Here is a 27,719-nt window from a genome sequence, read left to right on the forward strand (position 1 = left end):
GCTTTCATATAAGAAAATTTATTTTTTCCAGAGTGGTCAGTGGAGCCAAGCTCCACTGCTTGGCATTTCACTAAACCAGTTTTCTTCTGTGTTTGTAAGATCTGTTGTGTTAGTTAACCATTTCCTGCACTGTGGCCTTTATGAAAATGTGTGTCTACCTGTCTTGTGTATGACTGTTACATTCAGTCACATTCAGATGGGCGTATCATGTCCTTCAGCCTTGTTCGTGAGATGCAGTCCCTCAACATGGCAAGATTTTTAGATTTCCTTAGACAAGGAATGGAAAATTGAAAAAAAAATCAGGGCTATCTACTGTCATTGAGTCACAGCATCGTAAAATGGTTTGGGTTGGAAGGGACCTTAAAGATCATCTCGTTCCACACCCCTCCCTGCATGGGTAGGGACACCTCCCACTAGACAAGGTTGTTCAAAGCCCCATCCAACCTGGCTTTGAACACTTCCAGGGATGAAGCCTCCACAGCTTCCCTGGGCAACCTGTGCCAGTGTCTCACCACCCTCATAGTAGAGAATTTCTTCCTAAACCTAACATAAATCTACCATCCTCTAGTTTAAAGCCATTACCCCTTGTCTTATCACTGCATGCCCTTCTAAAAAGTCCCTCCCCAGCTTTCCTGTAGGTTCCCTTCAGGTACTGAAAGGTCCATAGGCGCGTTCTCTGCTCCAGACTGAACAACCCCATCTCTCTCAGCCTGTCCCCATAGGAGAGGTGCTACAGCCCTCTCATCATCTTTTTGGCTGTCTTCTGGACTCACTGCAACAGGTCCATGTCTTTCTTGTGTTGGGGTCTCCAGAACTGGACGCAGTGCTCCAGGTGGGGTCTCATGGGGGTGGAGTAGAGAGTGAGTATCAACTTCCTTGACCCCCTGTTCATGCTTCTTTTGATGCTGAGTCAACCTACCTTTGTTTTATTCTTCTTGTATGGTGGTGGTGTTGTTACTGTTGTTGCTTCTGCTGAGCTGCTCTGCATGCAGGTCCGCTGGCTGTCCCAACCACCACATTCAATCATGCAGAACGTGGTAAATTACCCTCTGCCCTGATTTGTCTTCAGGACCTGGGAGGTGTTGCACACTCCAGTTTGGTGTCCTGAAGCACTTTTCCTCACCATGTACATCTCATAAGGACTGCTGTGCTGCTGGAGTTCTGATGATTTACTCTACAGAGTTTGTTCCCTTTGTACGCTTTCTGTTCAAGGCTACAGGTGTTCTATTGGAACACTTGAAAAGAAACATTTCATCAAGATTCTCTTGAGTGAGATGAAACTGTGTGTCAGCTTAATGATTGTTAACATCTGATGCCTTTCCATACATCACGTCCCATGGATCCTCTTCCTGCAGCATGTTCAGCTTCCTGTCACTGTATACCAAGAGAAACATAAAATATGTCGTTCCAAGAGATCATAATTTCTATATTTTTCTTCTCACTTGTCTTCCTTATGGGTAGTTACGGAGTTACTGAAGCAAACTTTAGATTTGTATTTCAGGCAATGAAGCCAGAATGTCTGAACATTTTTTTAAATTTTGCTCCTCAGTGTTTTCCTTTTCTTCTCTCCAAACTGCTTTTTGGTTGTTAAGAGTCAAAGCAGACTGGCTTTCTTCTTAACTTCCCTGCTAGGCTGCCCTTGGCATGGCCAGTGCATCATCTGGGACCATCATCTCCACCCAGCCTGTGCTGGGGTGTACATTTAGTGTTGATGTGGCTTTAATATGTTCATCTGCTGTGAGGCCACTTTGTTAGGTCTGAAGATCAAAAGGCCCTCACTCTGCCAGAAACTGCAGAGTCATGCTGAAGTTTTCAAAAGGCTCAAGATCTCGGGGTCCACATTCTCCAAAAGAATGGGGAACTTTTTTGTTTCTCAAACCCTTCTGGAATTCAGAGTAACGCAGAACATCTGCAAAATACTGCGTCAAAACATTTTTTGATGTTATGATATATGACATGGTGTATGTCTGAAGAGCTGCATCACACTATGTGCTGAAATAATAAATAGAAATGAAGGGAACTAACCAGGGAAGCAAATGCATTCAGCGTGAAATTGGTTTGTTCATCTCCCATGGGTCTGAAATATCTTTGTATGCTAATTGAGCTACTTCATGTCCAGGTTGCAAGCTAGAGTGGGAGACTGACATCCCAGAGGTTGCTTGGAATTAAATAATTAACTGTGGAGGTAAAAGCAGATCTGGTAAAACCCAAAGTTCCTCTAGCTTAGGATCCTGTTTCTGGCAGTGAAAAGAGCTATCAAAATGCCCAGGAAAACCTGTAACAGGACTAACACTTGATATTTCCCCAAAGTATTCTCCTAGTGCTCTCCCAAACATCTCTGACTCAGTGACTTTCTGAACTGGAATGAGTGTCTGTGTTCTTCGTAGTTCTAAAAAAAAATTTTTCACCTACCAGAAGTTACTCCTCATTTTTCTGAACCCATGCATACAATATAGATGTGTTTTGACCCAACAGTTGTGAAGCACCAGGCCTTTTTTTGGAAATTAAGCTCAAGGTCTTTGCCAGGTTTCTTCCATTAGTTCTGCTGCCAAAAGGGCAGACCCTGTGATTTCAAAGGCTTTACTAACAGTAGCAGTGAGAGGTTGATGTCCCACTTGCTTAGGGATCCTTGCATCAGGATTTCTTCCGCTGTCTCTGAGAAGCCTGAAGATGTGGTTCCTGTGCATGCTGGTGGGGTGGTGCTGAATCTCCCTTTTCAGCCCCCTTCATGGCAGGGCTGCTGGATGACTTTTGTGAGAGCTTCTTGTTTGTTGGCTCTGAGGTGAGAGAGGTCCTTGTCAGTCATAGAGAGGCTTCACCAGAGATACTTCCTTGCTTAAATGGCTTGTTCCTCCCAGCAGGCAATTTCTCCTGCTGGTTTCACTCATTCTGGACCACTTGTGAGGTCTGGAGGAATTAATTTGTTTGATCATGGTCCATCTAGCAATTATTTCTGTCTGTTGCCTTTGAGTTGTTGGCACTCACCACAGCAGAGCTTTGCAAAGGGCTGATGAGAATTTACAGTCAGAAATTAACCCACCTCATCACTGGTACCTGATTTTTCTTGTACTCCAGCCCCACTTGAGACCAGCACTTGGAATCACTAGTAGCTATTATGTGCCTGCATATCTTTGTGAAGGCTTTTCTTCCTATTGAAAGTTCTGTCTTCCCCTCCTTCTAAACAATGCTTTTTAGAGGAGGCATACATCCCAAATACCTCTTCAAAATTCACACTTAACAAGATTTATCAGTACCTTTTTACATCTCTTTTTGGCACTTTGAGCCTTGTGTATCAACGATTGGATTTGTACTTCATACTCCTGGGATGAATAGGGTGTCTGCTTATATTCATGGGACCACATCTTTCAAATGATCCTCGAGCCTCTGTCAGTGGATATTTTCTCTGACTTTCCAGCTGACTGTGTGGAAGCTGTGGAGAGGTGCTTGAAGGGACACTTGTCCATGCCAGGCTGTGTTCCAGGACTGCTGAGCTTCAGCAGTTCTCTGTCAACCAGGAGCTCAGAGTGCCCAGGGCTTTGCTGAGAAATGCACCTATGTCTGACAATGATCAGCCCTCTATCTGGGTTTCCATCTGTATCACCCTCAAGCATTGCGCTGTTGCAGAGGCAGCTGGCACCAAAAAAGAGTTTTGTTAAGGAGACCTCAAGTTGCTGATTGACTGGAAGATGTATCTAAATGCATCCAGACAGCCATACCCTCACTCTTTGTGACTGTGTATGTGGACTTGTTTTTCAATGGAAGAAGAAAGGTTACTTTCAAGTAAGTAAACTGAACTTTTGAAAAAATGAGCCATTACATAGCGTTATGCCTGGAGTCAGTGGTTGAAAGATAACACTGGCTGTGCTCTGACCCATGTTTTCATTATTGTAGGGTGCTATTTATCCATTGTGGACACTGAGATTCCAAAAAGATGAAAGGAAGCCTAGCCAAGAGTTGTAGAACATATGTACACTTATGGGAGCAAGTATGTCTGTGTGTGGGCCACTCACTTTGAACAGCTGGTACCTCTCTTCTCTGAATCCATCACTTGATACTGCCTGTCCTGCCTGCAATTTGAAGAGCTTCTTGGGAACTGTCCAGCTTGGGCAGGATCACCTTCCAGTAGACCAGGTGACCAGGCTGAAAGCATCGTCCAGCCTGACCCAAGCAGCACTTCCAGAGAGAGGGAAGCCACAATTTTCCTGATCAACTGTACCATTGCCTCACCACCCTCATAGTGAGGAATTTCTTCCTAAACCTAACATAAATCTACCATCCTACCATTACCCCTTGTCTTATCACTGCATGCCCTTCCGAAAAGTCCCTCCCCAGCTTTCCTGTAGGTTCCCTTCAGGTACTGAAAGGTCCATAGGCGCGTTCTCTGCTCCAGGCTGCACAACCCCATCTCTCTCAGCCTGTCCCCATAGGAGAGGTGCTACAGCCCTCTCATCATTTCTGTGGCTGTCTTCTGGACTCGCTTCAACAGGTCCATGTCTTTTTTGTGTTGGGGTCTCCAGAACTGGACACAGTGCTCCAGGTGGGGTCTCATGGGGGTGGAGTAGAGGGTGAGAATCAACTTCCTTGACCCCCTGTTCATGCTTCTTTTGATGCAGCCCAGGATACAGTGGGCATTCTGGATGGCAAGCACATACTGGCAGCTTATGTTGAGCTTTTCATCAGCCAGCACCCTGATTCCTTCTCCACGAGTGCTCTAGACAGCAATGAAGGAGAAATGAAGGGATGTGCAGTGTCAGAATGGGTAGGATTGCAGCACACTTATTGCTTGCACCTTTTTAATACATATTTTTGTAAGATATTCTTCCTTGTTTAAGATTACTAAGTATTGCCATGAAGCCTGCACATCTTCAGGTTTGAATTTCTTGGACTGTAATTTTGCTCTGCAAGTACAATTAAGTAAATGGGAGACTGCAGCGAGCAAGAACTTCTGTGATTTATCCATGTGTGAAAAAGAACGTTGGAAAACCTTAAAGTAAACTTTTCACACAGATGAACAAAGAAGTAAACTTCTCTGGAAACTGTAGAAGTTGCAGTGAGCCAGCCCATCTTCTCACCCACAAATTCTCCCTTCAATGTGCAGCCACATATGTTTGATTTATTTTTGATTGACATAACAACACAACAGCCAAATGAATTAAAAATGAAGCTACTTTCTGAGCTTTAGTGTTTCATCATGTGCCAGGAATCCAAAGTGCTTTGCTATGTTGAGAGAGCATCAATAGTAATAATAATTTTAGTGTAATTAAATTAAACTATCTCTGTGCATCTAAATAAACAAATAGATTGTGGTTCTGTAGAATGTGTGTGCCAAGTGTGAGACTTTGCTAGTTGTTGAAATTGTGTTGCTTTTTATGAAGAAGCATTTGGCTTCATCTAGTATCTAGTATCAGGTCCCAGTGTTGGCACTAGCTTTAAGACTGGCTTGCAAGAAACTCTGGTACCTTGATAGGATTTTGCCTCCCATGTCTTTTAGAGGCTTTCATATAAATATATAGCTCATTTTTTGATTTACTTAGTATTTTTAACTGTTCCATAATCAGAGGTATTTTAAGAAAGATACTAGGTTGCCATTTATTATTTTTAACCTGCTTTATCAGCTGAATAACAAATGCTGCTGACCAGTAAGCACTGTCACAAAATTCTGCACGTAAGGAATACTTGGTTTGGAGGTGATGAGCAGGCTCTCTCACGAGCTGTCATAATACTTTTTTGTTATTAAATTGTTGCTGTGCTTCATATTTGAATCTGATTTTCTTGTGGCTTGTTTTTTAAAGTGGACAAAAATACAAATTGTGCAGTATGTCTAGATGGAAGAGGTAAGTGCTCAGTTCCTTTGAAGGCTGAGGATTTTTGTGGTTGGGAGAATTTGTTGATGTGTGCCAGATGACTTGGGGTTGACAGAAGACCACAACTGCAGCTAGTCAGGCAAAACAGAATTCAAGTGTGAATATTTTAAGTCCTTGCCTTTAGGCACAGAAAAGTAGCCCCTGCTCACACTTACTGGAAGTTTACACGTAAGCAGACCTTAGCACAGTGCAGTGAGTATTTGGAGTGGCAATGTTACAACTTTATCTGAGAAGGTGACAGCACTGAGGAGTAATAGCAGTGGTAACCATCTCACTCCATCAGCCCATCCTCAAAGGAGTTGGCAGAAAGGATCTGCTCTTTTAGTCCTGCTTCTCAGATCTTTAAAAGGAGGTCAGGCTGTAATGGCTTGGGCAGGAATGGCTAATGTACATCACTTGGGGGACTTTCTTGTGGAACTCTATCCTGCTGGAAAATACCAGTTCATGGGAAACATAACACTTTGCAGAGGCATGTTCCATGGGATGAAAATTTGGTTCACATAAAACTCATTTTGAGAACATTTTGGGTTTATATTTCAAAATTACTTTATTTCAGTATAAAATGTAATAAAGACTGGGGAATACAAAGCAGGGACAAAATATTTTCTCTTTTATTTGGTAGAATTTAACTGTATTTAATAGGGCCCAGTTACTCTCTGGTTTGGGTTTCTTGAAGGTTGGGTTGATTTTTGTTTTGAAGTTTCTCATAAATTGAAACTAAAATATTTTTATTTTCCAAAGGAAAGGCATTCACAATTGTGAAATGGGTCTTAAAATAAACAAACAAATAACTAATACAGCTCTACTGTTAAGTTCCCGTATCACAGTCAAAGTTCCTCCCCTTCTTCTTTGCTGTGGGAAGACAATAATTTGTGTCAGCTGTTTTTCTTGGGATGCTGTGTTTTTCCCAATGCAACTTGTGAATCAGAATGGGAAGAATTTGGGCTCTGCTGCCCCTGTCCTCTCTCACTCTGTGTTTCCACACTAACTGCTCATAGCATTCTGCAGGTAGATAACAACAATTCTTCCCTCAGAGTGCAAACCTGAGCGGGGCTAGGGCAGGAGAATAAATCTTACATATTCTTACAGAAGACACCTAGTTCTGCCTGAGTCACTGTTTGCCCTGTGCAAACTCCAAAGTGAGCCTAGAAGTAATTTCATTTCAGAGCAAAGTTGTTTCTTGTTCAGCGTAGACAAAAGTGCTCAGATTTGAACCGTGGGGATGCTGGTATCTGTTCATGTTGCTTTAAAGCAAGAGAGCCTTCTATATCCTGATTGCCTACTGATAAAATGAGCCACTAATAGGATCAGAGGGATGGAGCAGCTCCCTCATGGAGACAGGCAGAGGAAGTTGGGGTTGTTCAGCCCAGAGAAGAGGAGGCTCTGAGGTGATCTTATAGCAACCTTCCAATATCTGCAGGGGGCGTACAAGAAAGCTGGGGTAGGGCTTTTTACATGGGTGTGTAGTGAGAGGACAAGGGGAACTGGTTTCAAACTTGAAGAGGGGAGATTGATGTTGGACATTAGGAAAAAATTATTTCTTGTGATGGGGGTGAGACACTGGAACAGGTTGCCCAAGGAAGTTGTGGCTTCCCCCTCCCTGGAAGTGTTCAAGGCCAGGCTGGATGGGGCCTTGAGCAACCTGGACTAGTGGAAGGTGTCCCCGCCCATGCAGGGGGGTTGGAACAATATCATCTTTAAGGTCCCTTCCAACCCAAACCATTCTATGACTCTATGATTCTATGAAAAATGGATGACCAATTTAGCAGTAATTATTTTCAGGCAGCAGATCTATCTTAATCCCATTCTCCACATTAATTTTTAAGTGTGAGCCATCAGCTTAGAGATGTTTTGTACCTAACAGATACTTTTCTAACTTGGTCTCTAAAAACTGTTGCTTTGTGAAAGGTCATGGAGGACAAACACAGCTTCACTTCTAACTCAGTGTAATTATTCTTTTTAAAAATAAATGTATTTGGTGCAGTATGTAATAAAAGAAGACAGAACAAAGGGAATGATTTGTAAGAGGAAAAGTTTAGAGGTGGTTGGAGAGGGCTTCTTGAGTTTGTGATTTCATTGGTGTTTGGGAAAAGTACAGGTATGCTTTTGTATCCCCAGTTAATGGTATCTATAATGAGAATAAAAGCTACCAAGAAACTTTAACGTAAGTACTTTGGTGGGGCAATGTATTCCACTCATATGTGAATCTTTCACAGTCAGGTCTGCAGAGAGTAGAGGGATGCACATCATCAGAGTGCCAGAATTTTGTTCTCCTCATCCAAACTTTCCATTTTTAGTCTTAATTTTAATTTATTTTCCAGATAAATCGGGTGTCTTAATTGTGAAGATCTTAGAAATGTTTGAGGAATGTACAATACAAGTTGCCATCTGCCAGCAGCTGGAACAGTCTCCTGCTACACTTTCATCTGAGGATGCTGTCATCAGGGAAAAGGAACCAATACTCAAAGTCCTTTTTGCAAGAGAGACAGCAGCTCACCTGAAGAGCAGGCCACAGGATGTCATCCATATCTATCCTCCATGGTGAGTAGGGAGAACTGGTCACACTTGCTGTAGCACTGCAAAACAAGGTGGCATTGCCAGAATTCTGTCTGCATTGTTGTTGGAAAGACCTTGGGGGGTATAGGGGGAGCAGGGGTCTCTTGTGGTCATCTGTCTCTGACAGCTGGAGAGACTTTGACAGATACCTTGAAGATAGCTAAGATAACAAAATGTATATCATAATGCCTCAAGTGTTGCTCAGGGCTTCAGTTTTGTTTTCGCTTAATATTTTCATGTTTGGAGTGATAGGAAGGCCTGAGCAATGTCTTATCAATGTTAAGGCCAATAAAGTGCATACTTTCTGGTAGCAAAGTAGTTCAGGAATGCTCATCTGTTGCTGTGAGCAAGGGTATAATGTTTCAGTGGAAAAGTCTGTACTAACTGTATAGCATGCAGTAAAAACAACAAGCAGCTGAAAAATGGAGGGGGGGAAAAAACCTAGAAATGAGAGATTCACAGTATTTTTAAGGAACTGCTAAACACCTTTTTGGTAGTTCCACATTGCTGCTGCTGTCACTATCTTTGGTTTCTCAAACCCACTTTAGTGCAGCCCTTTCTGGTGGAATTCTTCAAAATGCTTGCTCTACGTTTATCATTTTTTCTGAATTGATTACTTTCCTGGTTTTAAGAGGTAGCATAAAGTGATGAGATTTCTAGTAAAGCAAGGTGGCTGTTGGTGGCTGCAGGTTGGAAGGTCTGCTCTACATAAAAATTTAATAGAACTTTGAAGTGAGAAGATTACTTCTTTTTTTACTCTTTTCCACTCATATTATAAAAGAGAAAATATTTTTCCTTGCATGTATTTCAGCATTCATTACCTGAGTTTTAACCTCCAGCTGCAGTTGAACCATCCTCTAGTAGATGACCATATCCTTTAGCAAAATCTTGTTTTGCAAAGCTCCATATCTGGTTTTTATCTTCATTGATAGCTGTAAATCTTTTCTGGGTTACCCAGTTTGTGATCTTTTGCTTCTAAAGTGTTGCTTAACTCTTTTTGGAGGTGATTAAAAAAAAAGGGAAGATACTAAACCTGTGGCCTATTAGGGCTACAGATACAACTATTGATAGTTTAGATGTAAGCAGATCAGTAGCTAAGGGAAATACAGTTGAATAATCAGTCCTGGTCTGATTTGAAATAAGGAATTGCCTTTTTTTTTTTTCTTCCTCTCAGCCCTAAGGTAATGATGTTTGCTCTTGTTTACTGTTTCCTTCAATAAGCTTCTTTTTGTAGTTTACATTTGCTTTTCATTTCCTCCAGTTTTTTTCCTCATTTGTCTCTCCTACAAACTTCCATCTTAGTTCTATTTCTCCCATTTGTTTGGTTTGGGTTGGGGTTTGTTTGTTTGTTTGTTTGTTTGTGTTTTTTGTGTGTTTGTTTCGTGGTTTGTTTTGTTTTTAAACCATGAGCCATTGCATTGAAGCTACTGTATCATTCTGTATAGACCTTAGCCTACACAAATATTTTGGACCAGCAAAACTGTTTTAGTTAGGGTATACTTCAGCTTTTTTTTTTTCCTCCTTTTTTCTTTTCCTGAACAATTACTGTCAGTATGCTTACTATGCATAAGTCCTAAGTATGCTGCAGCTTGCTCCATGTCTGCTCTGAGGAGATTTTACACTACACCGGTACGATCCTTTCCAGACTACACATATCTCTAACTGTGCTGTTGTTGTAGTGTTCTCATTTGTTTAAATTGTATGGTGTTCTGGGTATAAAATTCATCCTTATATATATGTAAACTGAGAGCTGTTGAGAAACCTTCATAGTTACCTATCTTTGTAGAAATATCACTTTATTTGCTTTTGCCTTTTGTTTTAGTAAGAAAAGGTTATTTCATAAAATCAGGACCTTTGAGCAGGGGCTATGTGTGTTGAGTTGCTCTCTTTACCTATGTGGCTCTCAAGGCACTTTATAAAGACATTGGTCAATACTGGCAAAACTGCATATCTCATATCTAGTCCTATCTTCTATAATTTTGGAATTACCTTAATGTCAGTAGTCTCTTTGTTTTCTCAACCAGAAGTTGGGCTGGATACTATTAAACTAAACCTACAAGAGACAGGAAGGGAGGGGGATGAGAGATGTTTTTGTTTTAGATTATTATTTGTCACTTTTACTTTACATTAGTTGGAAATTGGGCTTGTACACTTAATGAAAATTTCTTCCTCTATCACATTACCAAGCTTCTATTCTATTAAACTCTTATTTGAGAGCTCTGATTGCTGAAACATAGTGTCTGTTAATCAGCAATGAGTTTGTTCTTTCATTAAAAACAAATGCTGTTTGTGTTAAAATGCTTTCCTGTGGATTCAAATGTGTCACTCGTGTAAAGAGGAATCAACTAAAATACCCTGACATGGTGAAATGAGCACATTTACTATCTTATTGGTGTCACCAGTTAGAAGCAAAAGGAACAAAAAAAAGAAGTAGGTGCAAGAGGAGAGTCCTTGAATGGTCTGCATGTATTTGGGACACACAGCACACTGGGTGTCATCATCCTGTATTTTGAGATACATACTTGTATGATAGGGAAGAATGGGATGAGATGGAGTGATTTATAATGAGTGCTTCTGCTGCTGTAAACTAACATCCTGAAAGTAGAATTTTCTGGTATCTGTAAAATAACACCTCAGAATTATGTTCTAATTTTGCTTTTTGCTTTCTGACCAGCCAGCTGAGTGAGTAGGTAAGATGCAGACACACAGGCTGGTGGCTTCCATCTGTGATTATTTGTGAGCAAAATTTGAATGCATGATTTTGGAGCCTGTGTAAAACTGGACTTTGCTTTTGTAGGTGTATGTGTTGTGAACTCATTGCATGGCTTGGTATGTAAATGTCTCTGGCACACATACTTTGGGAAGCAGTGTTTAGAGATCTAGAGATGGACTCTCTCAGGCACATGGTGTGATTTTTGGGATGCCCTACACAGGGACAGGATTTGGACTTGATTATCCTGATGGGTCCCTTCCAACTCGGCAGATTCTATGATTCTATGATTTGTTGGTATATATTTGTTGGTATTTCCTTCCATACAGATTCCCATTATATTTCAGCACTAGAATACAAGCTATTTCAGTTTAATTTAAAAATTAAAATATGGACAGGAAACAACTCTTGTAGTAATCTTACCAGCCTGGACATTGCTCATGAGAGTGGTCCTACTGACTTTAAGAGGACCTTTTGTGTCAGAGTAAGAATTTGCATGACTGAGCACTGATTTCTTTGTAACTGGATATGGGTTTCTTCAGATCTCATGTCGTAAGGTACATATTTTTAGACTTGAATGGGAGGGATTTCATGTGAGAATTATTACTTGCTATGGGGAGAGCAACACTAAGAGCCTGATTACCATTTTCAAACCAGTGTCTCCAGTGGAGGAAGGAGCTCAGCTGCCTGGCCTCTGAGCTGTCTGATGGGAGCCTGCTCTGGTCTTGAGGCTATTTAGAAGTGTTATTGCACTGTTGTACCTAAAAGCCTATTAACTTGGACACATCACATGAAAACAGTTGCATGTTTTGGGCTGGAACTGGTATGTGTCTGGCCAGTTGGGAACACAACAGGCAAAAGAACTCAGCCCTGCCTGCCCCTGCCTGTGTAGGCTTGTCTTTGGTTGTCTTTGCAGTACCTGAGCAATTTCTTGGAATAAGATTTTAAGTGAACACCTTAAAATTTTTACACAGCGAACACCTTATAATTTTTACACACTGAATCTGCATAGTTAATTGTTTTTAAAGCTGGAAAAGCAGAAGTTCGTTGTTGAGTGTAATTAAGTTGATTACTAAGTCTTTATTCACTTTGGAGAAATACATATCCAGAGAAACGTGAAGACTGCTTGATACCGCAGAGAGGTGAGGGAATGGCAACAAAAGTTTCTGGGTTCCACTGGTGGCAATTTGATGGCTTCATCCTGGAGTTTTCTTGTTTGCTTAATTGTAAAAGTGACAGAAATAATATACCAGACCTAATAGAAAGTGGTAAGAGTTGCCATTTTTAGAGACTTCAGAATTCTTTTTTCTGCTGGCAGCAGAGCTTGAGGATAGTTTTCTTCAGATATTTCTGCCTCCTGCTTGTACACATGCTTACCATTGAATATTCAAGATAAATTAACCTGAAGAAAAATGGTGCAGATTACAATATAAATATATTTTACATTAAATTTAACAACTTTTAAACATAATTAATGTATTTCTGAAGTTAGGCTACTAGAAGTATGTTGATATTGATACAGTTATTTGCAATAGCAATATAACCACATATCACATTTGATTTAGACAAGTCCAGAGATCCATTCATATCTACTGAATATGATGCTCTGGCATGAAACCTCTGGTTCAGGAGATTCAAAACTGGAGGGCTAGGATGGTGGGAAAGGACCAGAACCATTTTGTGTCCTGTTCTTCCATTGTCTGTAAATACTGGCTGTTGTGCACTGCAGAAGACAATATCCTTGGCTGGATAGCTGCTATCCTCTGTATGCAGCCTCTTTGTGCTTTTTTTAAAAAAATAAATAGAAATTGGAAAAAAAACCCCAACAAGACAAAACCAGAACAAACAAATGAGCTAACAAACAAAACCAAACAAAAAACTTAAAGAAAAAACAAAAAAGCAACAACAACAAAAAAAGAGAGTTTATTTTAGGAACTCAATATGTAAGTATATAAGACACTTATATCCACATGTTGATGACACCCTGCATCATCAACAAGCAATTTCAAAGTTGTTCTTCAGTTTCTCTTAACCTATGAAACCACGGGGAATCATAATTAGTCAGCTTTGAAAGTGTTCCAGTTCCTGGTGAAAGTGTTTAACGTGGACTTATAATTTCTGCACACATTATATTAGATTTGGGTGCTCCTCAATGAAAGAAGTTTAGAAGAGTTTGCATTATTAACTGTTTAGATGTTCATACACCCCATTGCTCCATATCAGCTGATGAACAGTGAAGAAACCTTGCACCTCAGGTCCTTCAGGGTGGGCCAGTGATGGAAGTTACTGTAGAAATATGCAAGCAAGCTCTGAACAAGTTTATATATGGGAAGTAATCTAGCTTTGTGGACTTAAATATTCTTTTACTTCAGAATTATCCTGCATATGCCCTAGGCTGTTTTATTGGCACAACAACAGGATTTATAACTGCATACGTTACTGTGATTTTTGTGTTGTATTTCTTAATATGGTGTCTTACATTGCGTGGTCTTACATAATCTTGGTGAGAAACAGCAACACCAGCACAGGGAGCTAACATGAAATAGGTGTTTTGAACTAGTGTGACTGGTGTTAAAGAGGGTTTGCCTTCCATTTGATAGAGATTTTTTTATCACTGCTCTCTTACCAGTCAAGGGAAGCGTTTAAGAACATGGTTACAGAATACTTCTTATCACAAAAATGATCATGTGAAAGTAGAGTGCTGGCCTTCACTCAGTAATGACCTACTTCTGCTTTGTAAGAAGAAAAGCATCTATATCCTTTAAAATTTTCCCATTCTGTAAATGTAAAACGCAAATATGAATTAAAGACACTTACAGAACATCTTTTGCATTAATTTAGTTTCTCTATGCAGCGAGGCAGCTTCTCTGAATCCTTGATTGATCAGCTGGACAAAAGTCATCTAAATTCACAATCTTCCTTTGATGACATCTAAGCATTTATAAATATATATATATATATATATATATGCACATACATATAAATATTCAAGTGGATGGAAAAGAGAAGAAAGATAACCACTTAGATCCCTCCTGTCGGAAAGATGTTAGCTCTTTCTTTACATTCTTTCTTTGAAGATGTTACAATAGCAGAGTGGGAGAATCCTGATAAGAAGTAGGAGGCTCACACAGAAGATAAAATTCTACAAAACTTCAGGGCTGTAAAGCCAGTGTGGGCACTATTTCTAAAGTACATATGGAATGGCTTTAGAGCCAAAGATCAGATCATATCATCTACTTGGAATTGTTTCTCAGAGATCATGCAGTTGTGAAAATTTAAGTTCCTTTTCAGAAAAAGCTGAACCAACTGCAGGTTTCTTGCAAGAGTTGTGTTAGTCGTTGGGTTTTTTAGGATATAGCTTTCCTAGTGCAATCACTTCAAAAAAGATGAGCTGTATTTTGAGAATAGGAATAAAAATACTTCTTGTGAACAACTGGAAGTTGTCTCTAACAAGCTTTTAGTATAATTTCTTCAATATTTCATGTTGCTTTTATCCACTTTGACAGATCAGATTCTATTTTTTAAAATAAATCTGATTTTTTTGTCCATCCCTTCATATAAAGGGAGAAATCTGTATTTGTAGAGCTGCTCAGGTATATCCTATTTTATGTCTCTCGAATTAAACCATTGGTATTATTTGTATTTGTTCACCTTCCATATAGAAAATCAAAATAAGAGTATATATTGGTAATCAAGTCAGTGAATAATAATATTCTTTCATAGGTGGATGACATAATGGAAAAACACAGAATAACAGAGCATTGATTCCAAGAGCCAAACAAATCATTTATACCATTTGTGTGATTTGTCACAACCACCTGAAGCAACAGATACTGGGTATTTTGCATATGGGCTATGTCTAATAAACATAGTAACTTGATCACACTTTTACAGTGAGATAGACTTGTTTATTTTATAACCCTGACACAGATAGATGTAATACATGAATGTCATATATAAAATATTAGAACCCTGAAAAACGAAGACGTGTTTTCTATGAAAGGGGTTTTCCACGGAGAAAAGAATGGAAACACATTTGGGAATCATGGGTTTCCCTCAAGATAGTAAATCCAGAGTTCTATAGAAGGTTAAAACTGTTTTTTTTTAACATGACTGTTTCTGGGCTAACAGCTGATGGTATCTTGACAAGCTGAAGAAGGGGACTTTCCACTGTGCTGTACCAATGAAGTGCTAGGTCTTGTTGATATGTTTGCCTGCTTTCAGCCAAATCAGAGGGGTCAGAAGTGAGTGGTGTGTTTGCAAAGCAGCAGCTTGTTTTTTAGACCAAGGTTGAAATGCGCTGTTGTTGGCACAAAAACCTCCAGCAGGGGAGGAGGATGTCTCTCTGTCCAGGTGGATGTCTGAAGTGGATATGTGCAGCCAGTTGTTGACTTTCTTCAGTATGGGCCATTTCATATGTAAGAGTAAAGGAAGTATAGAAAAAGGAACAGTGAATGTCCATAGCCTGGTTTTGCTGGGGAATGGGTGGGTGGCTGGGGGTGGGTTTTGCCATTTTTTGTGATGCCATCCAATATTGATCCAACTGAAATGATTGTAGTGTCCTGTTAACTGGGAAGAATCTTAAACACCTGACTGTGGTGCTTATGAGTTCAAGAATTAGCATACATTTGAGTCCATGTTTTTTAGGAACAGAAAAGGAAAAATATCTTTTTAAGCATCTATTCCATGCAGTCAACAAAAAAACTCCTATCCTAATAATCACAAAGTATTCTCATCGTGAAAAATCTAATAATGTGTATTTTTCTTTTCTTTTTTTTTCTTTTTTTTTTTTTTTATGAAAGCTCTGTGTACTTGAAACCTTCCAGCTTTTATAAGTGAGGAAATTCCAAGCATTTTGCAGTGACAGATACTGTTAGTGGGTAGTTGTCCACTGACGTCAAAAACAGAAGATGGTGAACAGCTTTGTTCAAGTCAATGAAAAATGTACAGTCCTGGATAAACTCTGTGTTAGCAACAGAGCTATCAATGATATACGAGCAGCTTCACATGAGTTCCCATGTGCATTCAATCCAGTGCTGAATTCCAGATCTTGTTTAATAAGCAACTGATGGAGCCAAGACCTGGCACTGAATAAAATCCTGCAGTCTGCTTTATCCAGTCATGAAGGAAAAACAAGCTAAATAAGTTCAGATGAACCAGTTCAGAATTACTGCAGGGTTATTAAAAATTGTGATTTGTATTCATCTGCTAATATTTATGACTAACACATTTGGGATGTGTAAAACAATACTTAATTTGTAAAAAGGCTACATGCCAAAATTCCTGCAGTATTTAACCACTAAAGAGCAAGTTTTGACCATATGAATAGGTTTATTTAAATGTTTAAGATTATCAGTAATCAGCCAGTATTTTTTTAATATAATTACATTTTCAAAAATTATGATTTCTTATTTTTGAATTGCTGTCCAGCACTTTTCACTATGTGAAATACAATGTCTTTCATAGCTCATTGTGGAGAAACAATTTTAAAGTTAAGTGCCATTCTCTTTAGCAAGTGTGATCTGCTACTCTAATGGTAGGTGTGTAGTCAGGTAAGACTTTTGCATAAAGTTCTGTATGCAGTTATGTTGAGCTCTGAATATGCTGGATATTTTACAGCACAGAAGGTTTTCATGCTAAACACAGTTGTGTTCTTACACATTTTTATGTAGGCAAAGAGGTAGGTAAAGTGTGAATTTACCAAATGGTCATGTCTGGTGATTCCCTTCAACATGAAGCTGTACTTTCTCAAACTCCACCTCCTGACTGAACTATTTAAGTGGTGTTAAACATAAGTTAGTCACTGTACTCCTAGCAGAAACAGTAATTAAACCTCCAAGTATTTCAAAAGCAGAATGTTGGTTTCAAATATTTAAAACATTTGGAGCGTTGCTGCCCAAAATGTTGTATTTAAAACATCTCTGCTATCCTGGGGGGGGCAGGAAAGGGGAGAATGAATTTTGCTATTACTTCTACCAGGCTGATTGCTTTCCTTTCAGTAAAAGCTCATGGAAAGAATTGCCCGTGGTTTTATGTATTTTTGACAGCAAGAACATACTTCAGTACATAAAGCAGTTCAGCTGTGAAACATTCAGTGCAGCCTTTTGTGTGTTTGATAAGGCTTCTTTTCCTACCAATCTTCTGAGTCAACATTAACCATGCAGATCACAATGTATTAATTCTCCCTGAGTGGCAGGCTCCTTTGACAGCTTCCTGAGATATCCTGAAAAAGTATTTCTCTTGTTACTGTCCCAGTACGGCCTTCTGGCAGAACAAGTTTCTCCCAGCAGAAGCATCAGAACTGTATCCGTGACATTAGAAGTGTTGTACAAACATTAATTTTACCTTTGAGGATTCATTTTATGGTTTGAAAGCCAAATCACTGATGTGGCTCAAAAAAAATCATAGTTGACAGTATGTGGGAAGGATCTTTTTTTTGTGTGTGATTTTTTGGTTCTGTTTTGGGAGTTTTTTTCTCTCCTCTCTTTAACCTCTTTAAAGTCCTGAAATGGTATATTTTGTCTCTTTCCATGATAAAAGCAGCCTAGTGTACCTATCCGTGGATGTTTGTGGGTTTGATGGTTCTTTACGTTCCCCTTTCTTAAGCCTTGGATTTTTATTTTTTTACTAAGTGATGCATGTTCTGCTTTGTTGTAAAGCAGAACATGACGATGAGCTTTGTGTTGTCTTCCTGGGAATCATTGTCCACAGTCAGTCTCTGTGGTCCTTGGTGACAGAATAGAGAGGACTGCACTGTCCACCTTGCTGCTGTTCACAGCACATCTGGTAGTGCAAACCCAAGTCTGTCAGCATCTTCAGCTAATACCTTGTAATATAAACTGAGGGTGTGAAGAAGCACCCCCTTTGCCTTCTCTGAAGTATTGTTGGGATAGATGTGGTAGATCATTACGTAAGTACTTGGAAAAAAACTGGCAGAATATCAACTAGAATGCTGCATGCTACAGCACACTGAAGACACTGAACTTGAGAATGCTTTAAATGCAGTATAAAACCATAAACTGCATTGTGTTTGTGTTTTCATTTGTCTTCCCAGCATGGCACAGCACGCCTGCCTTTTGTGTTTCCCGGAAACAAATCACTCCTCTGGGCTGAGGTTCATTTTTAAGAAATGTAGGCAATGCAGCTGTGTGAGATTTGTACATTGCATTCATGCCTTAGCAAGTACTGCTTGTCTCCTGGTTCCCTGAGCTTGTCATAAATATTAATTTAATAGGGCTGGTACTGTTTTATGCATTGGGAATGTACAGATTGAGGAAGAGATTAATTTTATTGATATGGGCTGTTGCTGGACCTTACAGGGCTTGTAAGCTTAAAGGAGCCCAGATTTACTGTATATGTATACCATAATTGTTCTTCAAATTATTTGAAAATTTTACATAGAACAGGATAGTTGTTTATTATCTTCCGAAATATTTCTTATCTTGCATCTCTCCCACAAAAATATTTTCTTTGTCTTTTTGCAGCCTCCTTTGGCTGACACTCATAGCTTGCAGTTTGCAAAGTTGTGCATGAGGTGGTTGTTTAGTTTGGCTGGGAGATACTTGACTCTAGAAGTTCATTTTCTAGTCTTGCTATATAGCAAGGAGCTACTTGCTAGCTACACTCAAAACCAAACCCAGTTTAAAAAACAAACATCAACATACCACATTATCAACTTCTAGAACAGTCCACCTAAGCCTTGAGAATTGCTTTTGGTTCTTGGTCACTTCAGCTATGGCTGTAAATTCCTGATTTTTGAGGACTCCACTCAGAAGGGAATGGAATCCCATTTACTGGTTACCCTGAAATTGCCCTTAGCACCAGATCAACTTAGAAGCAAGAATAAGGGGGAAAGATTATTTGCACAACAGAAATATAAGTGATACCTTTTCACAAAAAAGAAAAAAAAAAAGCCCCTCAAAAAACAACAACTTCTATATCTGTTTATTTTTTAGATTAGACTATATGACCACGTATTATCTTCCTGTCTCTTCCAGTTATTAACTGTTCTGCATCCTTACCTGCGGTCATGAATCTTGTTCTTAGGAAATCTGACACATTGAAGATTGCCTTTGTGGACCAGGTCTGATATTTAGAAATAATTGTAATCTTACATGTAAAGACCTCTTATGTTTATTTAGATTAAACTCTCTACACTCGTTTTCAAAATTAATATTGGTATTACTTGGTTGCAGTGTTAATTTTTTGAAGCTTTTCTTCAAAGTAATTTCCTATCCTGCATTATCAGCTGTGTTGATGTACTTTGGTTATGTCCATCCAGACAGTGGATGAAATGTGTTAATATTATTAAATTTACTCCTAGTTGTAGTTTGTTTATTTAAGTGTTATCATAATGCCGCTGCTTTATTAAATAGACATGTATTGTGGACAGTTTTGGGGAAAATACTCCCTGTAAGCTGGCAAGACAAAATCCTGCTTTATGGTATCACCACATCAGATATTAAAAATATATATAAAATGTATGTATTGACGTGTAAATACTACATTATGGCACCTCAGAAGCCAGAGTAGCATGGGTGGTTTGTTAATGCTCTTGACTGAAACTGGGCATGACTGTAATCAAATGTGATCGGGCTGGAGTCAGGAAGGAGAGGTCCTCAAGTCTGGAGAGGAGTACTCCAAGTCGAGAGAGCAATACTCTTCCCCTTACCTTCTGCTTTGGCTTTCCTCAGCTTCTGAAACTTCTTTGGAAGTGACACGAGCAGTCACACTGACAAAGCATTCAGTACTATCTTTATTTTACTAGGTGGTGAAGAATGATATTTTGCATTTCCCTTCTGTGTGCTGATCGTGTTTTCCCTCAGCTGTAGCAGACCACTTGTTCTTGGGACTGTGCTGTACACTGAGTCAATGAAATACTTTGCTTTGAAAATACAGTATTGTAAGTCAGAGTTGCTGAGCAGTATGGTTTATACACCTCGAGTACTGTGTCCAGTTCTGGGCCCCCCAGTTCAGGAAGGATATTGAGGTCCTGGAGCAGGTCCAAAGGAGGGCAACCAAGCTGGTGAAGGGACTCGAGCACAGACCCTATGAGGAGGGGCTGAGGGAGCTGGGGCTGTTCAGCCTGGAGAAGAGGAGGCTCAGTGGAGACCTCATCACTCTCTACAACTCCCTGAAAGGAGGGTGTAGCCGGGTGGGGGTTGGTCTCTTTTGCCAGACAACTTTCAACAAGAGGGCACGGTCTTAAGTTGTGCTAGGGGAAGTTTAGGTTAGATATTAGAAGGAATTTCTTTACAGAGAGGGTGATCAAGCATTGGAATGGGCTGCCCAGGGAAGTAGTGGATTCTCCTTCCCTGGAGATATTTAAAAAGAGACTGGATGTGGCACTCAGTGCCATGGTCTGGTAACTGCAGCGATAGTGGTTCAAGGGTTGGACTCAATGGTCTCTGAGGTCCCTTCCAACCCAGCCATTTCTATGATTCTATGATAGTATGGTCTTGGGGTGACACCAAAGGCCCAACTGCACCACCCTGGCACTGGGCAGGGGCCGGGGCTGAAGCTTACAGGGTGGGGGGGTTTCAGGTAGCTCTGTGAGTGTTACATCAAACCATAGATTTCTCTTTGAGGCATCCCTGCCAAGAAAGATCATTTCACACAGCACAGCGGTGGGAAAACACTTTCCTAAATTGCGTTTCCATAGTGACTGGCGGGGAGGCAGAGGGCGGCCGGGTCCCTCGGCTGCTGGTACCCTCGACGGGCCCTGAGGCTTGTCGCCAACGGCAGTGGCCTCTGCCCTGCCCTGCGCCCTGCCCTGCCCTGCCCTTCCCTTCCCTGCCTTCCCTTTCCATGCCCTGCCCTGCCCTGCCCTGGGGCAGCAGGAGGTGGCCATGTTGTCACCGGCAGCCCAGGTACATCGGGGGTTCAGGAGGCAAGAAGTCTCCCGGCAGAACCTCCGCCGCTTACTTGTTCACAACCTTTGTTGGCATCAGTTTTGTGTCCGGGAAGTAAGAGTCTGCAGAAGGGGGATTTGTTCAGGTTGGAGCATGATTACTTTCAAACAGCTTTTGATAGCTCCATGCATCACCCGTTGTGAACGTAGGGATGTGCTAAGACATTCGCTGCCCTGTGCCGTTTAATTTAATGCTTTTAAAGACTTCTCCATACCCGTTGTCACTGCCAGTTTGTACTGACCAACCATCCTCCAGACAGAGAGTGAAACTGATCTCTTAGTTGACCTAAGTTTCATTTCTTCAAAATATTTGTAAATGTTTCTGAAACCCACTGTAATTTTCTGCCTCTTCCCCAGAGATGTTTCTAACTTTACTTTGAAGTGATCTTGCCAGGGTAGAAACTGAGAACTTTCTTCTATGTGTTTTGGTAAGAGCTACCCCCTGGCTATGACAGGCTTTTAACCTGTTGAAAGCCTAACCAACCTGTTAGTGGGTTTGCTGGGGATATTTTTCTCTTTGTATTTCAGGTAACTCTTTTTAGCTACTTCAAATGATCCTCTCTAAGACTTTTGTGATTTTTAATATTTCATTCTGTCTAATGGTAATTTTCCACCCCTGAGGCAAAGTACCCAAGTCCTTGGTTTATGTTACCCCATTCTTTTCCTCTTGACTCTTGTCTCTTGATTCTGCTGTGGTAAATCCATCATTGATTTTAAATTATTAAGAACCCTTTCATCATATTTAATTACTGGATTCACCTCTCACTCTGTGTACTTTATCAAATCTCTCTTACAAGATGTAATGGATTTCATCCACTCAGAAGGTCAAATGAGGCAAAGAACACCAATTCTTTATGTACTTTATGGTAAGCAGAGAGAAAATAGGATGACATTACCTTGTAATCCCCCACCCTCTGACTTAACTTTCTTTGAAACAGGGATGACAGTTTTTTGTTAGACTTCTTATCTAGTTACTTGTTTCTCATAAGAAAGGGAGGCAGAATTTAGGTGCCTAATGCCATACAATTTCTAGGAGTTTAAATCATCGATCTGTACAATCGTGTGTTTGTCTCCTTCCTGGCTGGTGTATTTCTTGGGGATGCTCCTTACTGCATGAGGTATATACTGAAAGCTTTTCCTGCTTTGGTCTCTGTTAAACAAAGCTTGTTTACTGCGTAGCAAAATTTGTTGCTGTATGGATGCTTTGCCTACCACCTCTCTTCACTGTATTGTGCAAATGGTCCAGCAGTGATCTGGGAACCCTGGATAATGGCTCTTAAGTATTATGAAAGAGTAAAGATGGACCTTCAGAAACCAGCTGGGATTTTAAGCAGTTTGTCTGGCAGAGTCTGCTATGTTCTGTCTCTCTGAATCAAATGACAAGCCAGCAAAAGCTTTCTTTTGAGAAATCTGTTTTGGTGAGCTGTGTGGGAGACTGTTCCTTTGCAAAACTGAAACTGGAAAACAAATAATCTCCAACTTCAAAGAGGAAATAATTTAAGTTGGGTTATTACCACCTTAACTTTTGTAATTGCTTCTTTTTGTAGTGGTTGCAGTATCAGTCTTCTTATTGCTGTAAGTGAATCTGAATAAATACTTCATCGTGGAACTTTTCTTTCTTTAAACACTGCTAAGTAATGCAGTCTCATACTTTTGTCATAGTAATAATACGGCTGCTCAAGCAGTAAAGCTGAATAAATTGAGGCAAAAGCTTTTTAAAAAAACAACAGTAAAATTTTCACATTAAAGGAAGTGCATGCTATTTGCAAATATAAAATGTGGAAATAAACACATTTAGAGTTTACAATTCTCTTTCCAAAGCAAAGGGAAAGAAGAGACTTCACTGAGATTTTGGAGTATTGCTAACAAGCCCTCATAGTTATTAAGAGCCTGAAACAGTAAGCAGCTTAGTAACAACATAATTAATAAACTTAACATCAAAATAAGTTCCAAAATTTATGTACAGATGGTTCTGGTTTATATTACAAAAGAAGTTTTCTGAAGTCCACATGCCTAAACCAAAGGTTTTAATGGAACAGCTAAACAATTTGACCTTAGATCTACGTCTTTTTTTAATTATTATTATTATAAATATGAATACTAAAGCAATTACCTAGGAAATTTACACAGTCAGACTGAGTTGAAGGTCTGTATGTAGGTATTGCTTTAAGTGCAGTTGGCGTGCTGTCTCCTGCATGCTGATGGGCTCTTGCTCAAGTGTGTATCAGCCCTCAAAGTACCTTAGTGCTAGGGATAGTTCACCCTCTGGAAGTTTGCTTTAGATAAGTATCTGAATTTTTGGGGGTACCAAAATTTGGAATGCAGCAGCGAAATCTGATGATCACAGGCACTTTGTTCTGAGTCAGCAACAGGGCTGGACCCGCTCCTGTTGTTCAGCACTTCCACTGCCAGGTCCAGACAGCAGCAGAAAACAAAGCATTAAAAGAAAAAAGCAAGAGGAAAGAGGAAGGAGTGTACATTAAAAAAATTATGGACACGCTTCAAAACAGAGTTTGTGTAGGCTGTAAGTGAGGACATGTGAAGAAGTTGCCACCCTTTCCCAGGATAGCCTTCCAAAACCTTGGGGGAGTGTCATTCTCAGGGGGCTCTGCTCTTAGCCCTGTGTAAATAGGTCTGTGCATCATGAGCAGATCCTGTCTGGGCTGTTTTGATTACCAGATGGGAAAATGAACCTATGAAGTAAAGGTGGGTTTTATTTTTCCCTGCTTTTGAACCTTTGCAGGTAAAAGTATTTCAGGTGCTACAGGACACACTGTGATCTATTGAAATTTTAGCCTTGGAGAAAAAAGTTACGCACTCAAATGGCAGCGTAAGCAAGAAAAGTATGGCAAAGTAACCAGAAGACTGTAGATGTATTTTTCTTACTGAACTCTGGGTATGATTTAATTTTCTGATCTCTTTTTCTCTGCACCCATTGTTTTCTAAACCCTGTCACTCATGAACACTCCCTTTAATGTAAGTTTAACAAAAGAAAGATGCTTCTCCATCTAGAAGTTAAGTAAACCTGTGGTTCTGCCAGTTACTAGGAAATACATATTACTAATTTACTCTTTTGGTGAGAAATACTTTTTTCATTAAACTATCCGCAGTCTTCTGAGCCTGATTTTCCAACCTCGTGCCCACTTCACCTGGGGGTATCAATGGATAGAGATCAAATCACTTGCTAGATTTTGCCTAGAGAAAGTTGTACTGAGTGGCAGCACTGAGTGGCAGGACGTGCTTGGTACAAGGCTGGTGAGTCACAGGTTCTTGAGGCACACACCTGAAGCTTCATTCTGTGTGCCATGCACAGAAGGAAGTTCTCTCTGTGACTTCATTCATGTTTTTGGCACCCCTGCGTTATTCCTGGTGATAAAAGAATAAAAGAATGAATAAGCAGCTAAAACACAGAAGAGGAGAATTAATTTAAGCTTCAGGGAAGCTGAGTACACACCCTGGTTCTCATCACTTGTGTACGCTATGCTTGTTCTAATGCTCATCCAGACTTCAATACTAGGGATTAAATAGTCAAACATTTTAAAGTGCTCATCCTTCAGAAATTCTAAAGTATGCTTTTCAGAAGTGACCTAATATGATATGCATGTATTTACATCTTGGTAAGATGAAGTGTATTAAAAAAAAAAATCTGAAGAAAAAAGGAAGAACTTTTCAATCCCTAATGTATAGATGAAAAAATCCTGTGTATTCTTATCTCTGTATGTAGTATAAAACCTAGAAAATACAGCAAAATGTCAAGAACCAAAAAATGTATCGTGTTCTTCCGTGGCTGTAGGCCACTTTAGCTTGTGCTTAATTTTAGAAGGTACTGAGGACATACTTCACTTTCTTAACCTGTTAGCTTAGAAAAGTTCTATGGAGCCACTATTGTTATTTTATATTTTAGGAATATTTTTCTTAGGCATTCTGCTACTTCTGCTTTTCAGTGATAGAAAATTATTGAACTTTCCTTTTCTTTTCTTTCATTGCAAAACATGAAAAAAACTTTTAACAGTAAGGTATACTGATGGCTTTCTGTTGACAACAGTGAACTTAAATCTGTGTGTGTATGTGTATATAAACACAGAGATCAGCTTTTTTTTCTTTAGCAGGCAAGCGGTGCCACGGCTGTAGAAAGCTGAGTAGAGCTTTTCAAAGTTTCCAATCAAGTTTTATAAAATAAAATTAATGAGTCTTCTTTTCATCACATTTTCCAACAATACCTGTCTGTTTGTGGTACATCATTTGAATATTAGAGACCTCTGGAGAAGAGGACAAAAAAGATGACTTTGGGTTTTCTATGTGTTCAGATGGTGTAACCAACATTTGCAGGTGTCTTACCAAGAAAGCAATGTATTTACCTACCATGTGGTTCTTCAGAAAAGAGGTTTCCATAAAACAAAAAAAACGTTGTGGACGTGATAAGATTGGTAAGAGGGTAGATATTTGTTTAGCCTTTTAGTAACAAGTTTCTACACTAGGAGAAAGCACAAGCATTTTTTGTTTCTTGAACTGCCATGAACTGAGTGAGAAGCTGGGTACTAAGATCGACACATGACCTTCAGGTTTTGGAGCCATATGGATCTTGATGCATAGGATTACAGCAGAACAGATAGAAAACCCTAACAGCCTATAGCTGACTAAGTATGGTTAATATTGGCAATTATTCAACTGTCTAGCTTAGTGTTTCCAGATCTTTATTTTTTCATTGTGGTTAATCAAGACTGAGAACTTTTATTTATTATGTAAATATATAGAGAGGAAAAGATACCTGGGAACACTTTGCTACTAGCAGTCATACTCTTTACCTACCCAGGATTCATTTTTTTAGTTCCTTTGTATTCCCTGGAAAATAATGATTAAGCTAACATCCACACATTCTGGTTTTGTTGGTTTTGGAGTGATGAAATTACATATTTTAAATCCTTTGTTACATGACTAGAGAAATGGAAGATGTTTCTTGAAGAACTCATCCTTTACGTCCTCTAGAAATTAAGGTTTTTTCATATTCTCTTTTTTTCATATTTACTAACCTACCTTCCTGTTTTGTTGGCATAGAATCAGGGAACTCTCCTTCAGCTTCATCCTGGATCTGGTAACAACTACTATTTTCTTGCTAATCTTTTCAGTCTTTTATACAGTTGTTTATTACAATAGAAGAAAGAAGATGGGTTTTTTCCAGGCAGGACATTCCATAGAATTAAAAAAATGTATGTTTCAAAAATATCATACTAACTGGACTAAACAGACAGACGTGTAAACTCACTGCAACTCAACCAAGAAAAATCTCTCGCACAATTTTAGCTAACAAAGAGTAGAATAAAATCCTGCCGTTTATTGTTGACATGTTCTGATAAATCAAGAAAAACGTGCAGTTTACCCCTCTGACTAATTTTGTTATGCCTTAGAAGGCAGATTGTACGAAAAGATTTAAAAACTGAGAAGATTCATGCTGCAGAGCTGTGTTTGCTGAAGGCTGCCTGCCTAGGTATCGTTGTCACGTCAGGATCCCTTGGGAATGCCTTAAAAGTGAATAAACAAACCACCCCGCGACAGCGCGTCACTGTTTTCCTTGGCACCTCTCTGCCGGGTGCCTTCCTGTGGAGAAACGAGAAGGAAAATGGGAGAGCTGTAAAACTCGGTGTCTGAGCTGATTTCAGCCTACCCGGGACCTCAAGTTCATCCAAAGCAGGAACTCCTGTTTTGGAAGAAGGGGTACAGCAAGCGTCTCTGGAGCCCACGTTAAGGACGCGTGGCTGGGGCACCCATCGCCCCATCCTGGGTTTATTTAAGCTCTCTAATTGTGGAGCAAGTAAACACCAGTAAAGAAACGTGCAGTCTCTTAAATAAATGCTGTCTTTTCAGGACCAAAAACTCGGTGGCTGCCATTGCTGCCTCTGGATTGCCCATCGAGGAGCTCGGGGAGGGGAAGGGAGGGCAGGGAGCAGCTGCCGGCAGCTCCCGGTGCTGGGTCCAGGCTTGGACTTCCCGGTGGCGGCGGGAGGAGGAGGAGGAGGAATGCTGCTGCCCTGACGTCAGGAGCTGCTCCTGGGAATGTTTTGCATTCCTCTTCCTGGCAGTGGTCAGGTGGCTTCCAGCAAGAAGGAAGGAACAGCCGCTTCCAAAAAAAAAAAAACCAAGAAAAAAAAACCACACCAAAAAAACCCCTCAAAAAAAAAGGAAAAAAAAAAAAGAAAAAAGAAAAAAAAACGTGGGGGGGGGGGAGGAAGAGTGCGCGAGGAGGAAAAGAACACTTTATAATAAAAGTATTGTGGGGGAGGCACTTTTATTAAAAGCCAGATTGGGAATTGAAACCAGATGTTCTGCATTCGAAAGCTGCACGAATGTTAAATGCGTTTATTAATGACTGTGATGGCTGAGGTATTTGGCTATCTGCCTCACTTTAATCTCATTGCCCTGTATTTAAAAACAGTTGAGAAAAACATTTTTTTTTTTTTTTTTGGTACACAACTTTAGGCAGTTTCCTTTATTTCTTTATACAAACGCTAATTAAAAAAAAAAAAAAAAAGCCACATCTATGAAGTAAAACAAGCAGAAAAACAGTAAATTTTTTCATGTTCTTCTGTTAGTTTTAACACACATTTTGTGCTGAAAACTAATGTCTTTAAATTGTTTCCTTCTTGATTTGTGGTTGATGGACAGCGCATATGATGTAAGCTGG

General features: G+C 39.8%; 1 protein-coding gene across 1 annotated transcript in view; it reads left to right on the forward strand.

Moving 5' to 3' along the window:
* The window catches only part of SPIDR (scaffold protein involved in DNA repair), a 201,673-nt gene that overhangs the window by 69,610 nt on the left and 104,344 nt on the right, over positions 1–27,719 (forward strand). The window contains exon 8 of the mRNA XM_030445278.1: positions 8,186–8,405. Within this exon, the coding sequence (XP_030301138.1) occupies positions 8,186–8,405 (220 nt within the window). The remainder of the gene's footprint in view (positions 1–8,185; positions 8,406–27,719) is intronic.

The sequence above is a fragment of the Calypte anna genome, chromosome 2 (assembly GCF_003957555.1).
Source record: "Calypte anna isolate BGI_N300 chromosome 2, bCalAnn1_v1.p, whole genome shotgun sequence".
Taxonomy (NCBI): Eukaryota; Metazoa; Chordata; class Aves; order Apodiformes; family Trochilidae; genus Calypte; species Calypte anna.